The 5794-nt window shown below is 66.9% G+C and overlaps 4 protein-coding genes across 4 annotated transcripts in view; 2 read left to right on the top strand and 2 right to left on the bottom strand.

Moving 5' to 3' along the window:
• Window positions 1-685, top strand: part of PFL1_01819 (uncharacterized protein) — a gene marked incomplete at both ends in the record, with an annotated part of 2309 nt that extends 1624 nt beyond the window's left edge. The window contains one exon of the mRNA XM_007879328.1: window positions 29-685. Within this exon, the coding sequence (XP_007877519.1) occupies window positions 29-685 (657 nt within the window). The remainder of the gene's footprint in view (window positions 1-28) is intronic.
• Window positions 686-914: 229 nt separating this feature from the next.
• Window positions 915-1604, bottom strand: PFL1_01818 (uncharacterized protein; the record flags this gene model as incomplete). Its single annotated transcript, XM_007879327.1, has 3 exons — window positions 915-1217; window positions 1341-1409; window positions 1533-1604. 3 exons carry the CDS (start codon window positions 1602-1604, stop codon window positions 915-917), a joined length of 444 nt encoding a protein of 147 aa, XP_007877518.1.
• A 624-nt stretch (window positions 1605-2228) lies between these two features.
• PFL1_01817 (uncharacterized protein) lies at window positions 2229-3725 on the top strand (the record flags this gene model as incomplete). Its single annotated transcript, XM_007879326.1, has 5 exons — window positions 2229-2444; window positions 2573-3095; window positions 3263-3281; window positions 3387-3552; window positions 3684-3725. The coding sequence occupies 5 exons, from the start codon at window positions 2229-2231 to the stop codon at window positions 3723-3725; spliced, it is 966 nt and encodes a 321-aa protein (XP_007877517.1).
• A 956-nt stretch (window positions 3726-4681) lies between these two features.
• PFL1_01816 (uncharacterized protein) lies at window positions 4682-5187 on the bottom strand (the record flags this gene model as incomplete). Its single annotated transcript, XM_007879325.1, has 2 exons — window positions 4682-5013; window positions 5181-5187. 2 exons carry the CDS (start codon window positions 5185-5187, stop codon window positions 4682-4684), a joined length of 339 nt encoding a protein of 112 aa, XP_007877516.1.
• Window positions 5188-5794: the final 607 nt, after the last annotated feature.

Here is a 5794-nt window from a genome sequence, read left to right as displayed (position 1 = left end):
TGACCCGGCGCCCGTGGCGGGCCTCCAGGATGCCCTGACGGGCGACGACGACTACGATGACGACGGCGACGACGACGGTGCCAGGGCCGGTGGCGGCGGGGCGGCGACGGCGCGCACCGTCTTTATCTCGCACCGCTACATTGGCCGGCTGTGCCTCGACGCGCTGAGCCTGCCGCTGGTGGCGAGCGCCATGGGCAAGCTGCTGGCACTGCTGGCCCGGCACAACGGCTGGCTGGCGAGGATCCTCGGCATGGAGGCCTTCCTCGGTCGCAGGGCCGGCAAGCGGGGCGGCTCGGTCCTCTCGAGCTTCTACACCACCACCACCACCGGCGGCAGCGCGACCGCTTCGTCGCGCGACTCGGCCAAGGCAGCGCAGCCGTCGCCGATTGGCGGCCTGTTTCGCGGTCGGCTGCCTAGCCGCGACGAAAGCTACGGCGACGGCGACGAGGATGCGGCGGCGGCGCTGCGGCGGCGGCTGGGCATCGCGCCGACGGTGAGCTACGACGATCTGGACCCGGTCTGGTTCCGCAACGCCGTGGGGGCGGGTCTGTTCATCGTCGTCAAGGATGCGGCCAGCCTGCTGCACAAGTACCTCAAGCTGCGGCAGAGGGGCAGGACGACAGTGGCCGACCTGCCCTTTGGACCTGGCCTGGTCGAGGGGCTGGATCTGAGGGAAGGAGCGTGAGGCAGAGGGCGCGAGCACGTCTCTGCGAGCGCCGCAGAGGCGAGGCCGGCACGCTCTCGGGCTATTCGGAGTTTTGCTGCGGATCAGGCCATGCGGGGGCGGGTGTTGATTGCGGGTTTCGTGGAGCAACTGCGGTCTGTTCGACGCCAACCTCTTCGTCTGTTCGCTCTCTCTGCCCTGTCCACCGACTCTCCCCAACGCATCGACAGCGACGAGAGCAGCGACGCCATCACTTTTTGCCCTTCTTCTTCTTCTTTTTACTCGCCGACGACGTCCCACCCGCGCCTGTGCCTGCGGATGCTGTTGCGCCGGCTGCTGTTGCCGCGGGCGCAGTCGTCGAGGTAGCCTGTGATGCCGCGCCCGAGGCGGCGGCCGCATCGTGCTGTGTTGTCGTCGCGGCCCCGACGGCGGGCGTTGGGGGATTGAGGAGGGACGCGGGTTTTTCGTGGCCGGCCATGGCGGCCATCATTGCGCGGTTGAAGACTTCAAAGCGGCCCAGGATGACCGAGGAGCGCGTGCGGAACTTGAGCGTCTGTCGTTGTCGTCGTGCGTGGGCGGACGTGGGCAAAGGTGGGGCAGGAAGTTTTAGTTTATGAAACGACGGCGCGAGTGGCAGGGTGTAGGCAGGGGAGGGGAGGGCGCGGCGTGGACGTACGGTCTGGTCGTCGGTCACTTTTAACACGAGCTGGTGCGTCGATGGTCTGGCTTTGATCAGGTATCGAGTCTGTGGTCGAGCAAGGTAGGAGGGAGGGGAGACGAGGAGGATGAATCGATCAGCAACGGCTACACGCTCCAGCGGTGGCGGTAGCGGGCAGGACGACAGCCACGGCGACGAACGGAAACCCACCCGTTCTGGACTCTTCTGGTAGAGGTGTATGCATCGCTGTTGGAAGTCGTTCCAGTCTGAGACGTAGACCATGCTGACGTGGTGTCGAGGCGAGGTGCCGGGGGTCGGATGAGAGTGCCTAGTGGGTCGGTGGGAGGGAGACGCGGCGTGGTGGAAGTGGTGTCTGGGTGTGGCTTCTGGTCCTTGGAGCGCGATGGTGGGCCTTGGTGACGAGCGATTGGGTGCGAGCCAAGGGCGGGTGGGAAAGGCAGGAGGGTCAGATGGTGGAGCCAGAAGGAGGGCCTCAAGCCAAGGGCCAGGACAGACGAGAGGCTTGGCTGGCTGGCCTGGCTGGCCACACGAGGTTGGCACAGCGCTGCTTCGGTTCCGAGGTTCTAGAGAGCGGCGCTTGGCCCGGGCTGTGGGCTCGTCTGGGCTGCCTGCCCGCTCCTCTCGGCTCTTTCACGCCTGGCAGGCAGGCCGGCCGCAAAGTGGAGTCAGCCCCAGCAGCCCTGTGGCCTCCGCACCTGCCCGCCGCCGCTTCTTCTCGAGCCACGCCCGACATCCCCGCCGCCATCCCTTAACCTTGGTTGCCCGCTCCCCTGCTTGCCTCCCTGCCTGCTCGCTCACTCGGCTTGGCGCCTTCTCTCTCGACCACCATCGCATCGTCTCGCCTCTGCACCTTCACTACTTCACCAGCAGCAGCACCGCCCAGCCATGTCGGCTCCCTCGCCCCTCCCCGCCGTGACGGCCTCGCAAGGCGCCCCGCAAAAGGCCCCCTCGCAGACGCCAGCCCAGATCGCCCAGCGAAAGGACAAGCCCCTCTACTCGCTCATCGCAGGCACCACCGCCGGCGCCGTCGAAGGTTTCGCCACCTACCCCATCGAGTACACAAAGACCGTCAGCCAGTTTGCCGCAAAGGCCGGTGAAAAGGTGAGCGCCCTTCCCGCTGGCCAGCCGCATGCCATCCTCACCTTCAGCCGGCGTACCCGCGCACCGCACCGCACCCGCGCCACAGCAGAGCTGACGTTGTCTCTGATCCCGTCACCGCGCCCCCGCAGGCCCCCGGACCGATTGCCATTGTACGCAGCACGCTGGCAAAGGACGGCTTCATCGGCCTCTACTCTGGCTGCGGCGCCCTCGTCGCCGGCAACGCCCTCAAGGCCGGCGTCCGCTTCCTCAGCTACGACCACTTCAAGTCGCTCCTCAAGGACCAGGACGGAAAGCTCTCGGGTCCGCGCTCCCTCCTCGCCGGCCTCGGCGCCGGCATGATGGAGGCCATCTTTGCCGTCACCCCCTCCGAGACCATCAAGACCAAGCTCATCGACGACGCCAAGCGCGCCGCACCCAGATACCCCCCCGGCCTCTTTCCCGGCACCGCCGCCATCGTCCGCGAGGAAGGGTTGCGCGGCATCTACCGCGGCCTCGGCCCCGTCATGATGCGCCAGGGCGCCAACTCGGCCGTCCGCTTCGGCACCTACTCGACCCTCAAGAACTTTGTCGCCGGCAGCGCGCGGCCCGGTCAGAGCCTGCCCGGCGGCATCACTTTCGGCATCGGCGCAGTGGCGGGCGTCGTGACCGTCTGTGAGTCGAGTCGGCTGCGGCCTACCCTCGGCGCTGGTCCTCGACCTCTGTCGTCCCGTCGTCCCGTCGTCCCGTCGTCCCGTCGTCGCTCAACCTGCTGACCTTGCCCTGCACCCTCTGGGTCTCTGTCTCTCCCCCCCTCTCACTCTCCCTCGCAACGCATCCAGACTCAACGATGCCCTTCGAGTAAGTCCCCCCGTCCCCCTTTTCCTCGCACCACTGCCGTCCCTCTTCATCGTGGCTCACCACCGTCTCACGCCTCGCCTCGCCTCGCCTCGCCCCGCCACACAGCGTCATCAAGACGCGGATGCAGTCGCTCGAGGCGCGGACGCGGTACCGGGGCACGCTGCACTGCGTCACGTCGACGCTCAGAGAAGAGGGCGTGCTGGCCTTTTGGCGCGGCGCCACCCCGCGCCTCGCACGGCTGGTCCTCAGCGGCGGAATCGTCTTTACCGTCGTACGTGCACGTTCCTCTCCCGGTCGCGCCACGCCACGACATGCCAGGTTTTCCATTCCATCACGCTGACCTCCCCTCGCTTTCTTCTTTGTGCCACCCACACCCCTTTGATCCCACCGCACACGCTCAAGTACGAACAAATCATGAGCCTACTCGATGCTCGGACCATGTAGACCGACCCCCTGTTCGCCGTCGTTCCCTCATCCTCGTTCGCCTGCCTGCTCCCCCTGCCTGGCCATCGCGACAATGCCCACGACCCCATAGACACACCGAGACTGAGTCGATTCGAGCCGGGCCCGGCTGCGCGCTACCTGGCCCGTCCGACCCACGACTTTGACCCGCCCCGCACAAACATCGACAACGACGCGACGAGAGCAGCCAGCTGGCTGGGGGGCCCTTGCTTTCGACGAGACGAGGCGAGGCGAAACGAGGCGAGAGAGAAAAAGGATGGGAATCGACCGATCGATCAGCAGTACATCATACAGGTAGAGGTGGGGCCAGGGTGGTGGAGAAACGAGGGAGTAGCCGGACAATCGGCGGACGAGCGCAGAGGCTCGTGGGCGCGCGCGAGAGAGAGAATGAAGGAGAAAGAGGGAAGGGGGGGAGAGGGAGCGGGGAGGAGCAATAGAGGGAAGGAGACCGAGACGAGGCGAGGGCGGCAGAGGCACGAGGTAGGTGAGGCGGTGCGGACATAGTACAAGGTATTTGGCGGAGACGGATCATCGACGCGTGTGCGCGGCGCACACGCGAGGCAGCCAGCAAGTCTGGGAGAGGGTCGGGGAGTCCCCCCCTTCCCCGGCCGAGAGCTCGTCGGGCCGGTCTAGCGACAGGATCGCGACGGAGGCTCCCTCCGTCTTGCCGGAATCAACGAAGGGCGACGCTCACGCGCGTCGCGCGCCGTGCGCCGCGACGCTGGATGGACAAGGGTGGGTGACGGCGAAGACCGGGGAATTGCTGCGCGGCGCGCTTGCGAAGGCGAGGGCGAGCGCGGGGGACTAGAGGCGGCGGGACGAGCATCGACGCCGGATAGGCCTCGATGCGTACGTGACCGGATGCCGTGGCGACGTGCATCGACGGGCGACATCGACGTCTTTCCCTCTCGTTTTTTGCATTCTTGGGCGTCCGGCCTTTACTGGCGCGCGTTGTAAGCCGCCTTTTCGGCGTCGGCCCGCAGCTTGTCGCGGTTGGCCATGTCGAGGTAGGGCTGCTTCTCGCTGTCGCTCATCTCCTTCCACTTGGCGCCGAGGAGGCGTCCGACGTCGCCGAAGCCGGCGTCGGGGTTCTCGGTCTTGACCTTCTCGCGGTGGTCCTGCGAGAAAAACATGTAGGCCGACAGCGGGCGCTTGGGGGCGGCGGGGTCCTTCTTGGCCTTGGTGGTCCTCTTGCCAGTCTGCGTGCTGGACTTGGTCTTGGTCTCCTTGGCCATGGTGACGGGTTGCGGGGGTTGGCGGATGGCTGAGGCTGTTTGGCGGTACGCGAGGAGGGGGGAGGGGGAGGCAAGGGTGGATTGACGCGTGGCGGGATGCGATGATGGTGGTGGCGAGGTGAATGATGGATGGTGTTGGTGGCGACGACGGAGCGGAGCGGAATCGCGAGCGGGCGCGATTGGTGGTGGTGTGGAGGACGACGCGGCATGGCGGTCAGCCAAGAATGTTCAAAAGAAAAGCGGAAGACGCGTCGCGCGCGACCCTGGCGGCCGGGTCCAACCCTGGCTGGCCCCGCCCGCGGATCGCGCCTCTGGTGGTTTCCCTGCCGCCGGGCGCTCGACGACGACGACGACGCCAGCCGCAGGATCGCGACCAACATGGCGATGGAGCACCCCGATGATCCCGGCGCATCCATCCCGCCGTCGATGCGCGGAGGTCATTGGCAGAGCCCAGAGGCGTGGAGCGAAACGGCACGCGCTACTCACGTTGGTTCAGGCTGCGTTGGCTGGGTGGATGGATGGATGCGATGAAGCGGTGTCGCTGATGGCTACGACGGGCGGTGGTGGTGGTGAAGGGGATGGGAGGTGGCGGTGGTGGCGGTGGTTAGCGATGCTGCTGGTGGCGCGAGGTGTGACAGGCTGGGCCAGCCAGCTTGGACGCGTATACGGGCCGGGCTCACCTTGCTTTTTGGCTGGGGGGGCGAGATTTGGCTGGGCGAGCGTTGGCGGGCGGTGGTGGGTAGGGGAAAGGCTGGGCGAAGTGGTAGGCGGGCCTTTTTGGGGGAGAGGCGGGGGGGTCGCTCGCTCGCCCAGCCA

This window comes from Pseudozyma flocculosa (assembly GCF_000417875.1).
Source record: "Pseudozyma flocculosa PF-1 unplaced genomic scaffold scaffold00004, whole genome shotgun sequence".
Lineage (NCBI taxonomy): Eukaryota > Fungi > Basidiomycota > Ustilaginomycetes > Ustilaginales > Ustilaginaceae > Pseudozyma > Pseudozyma flocculosa.
This window is presented reverse-complemented; position numbering and strand designations above follow the sequence as displayed.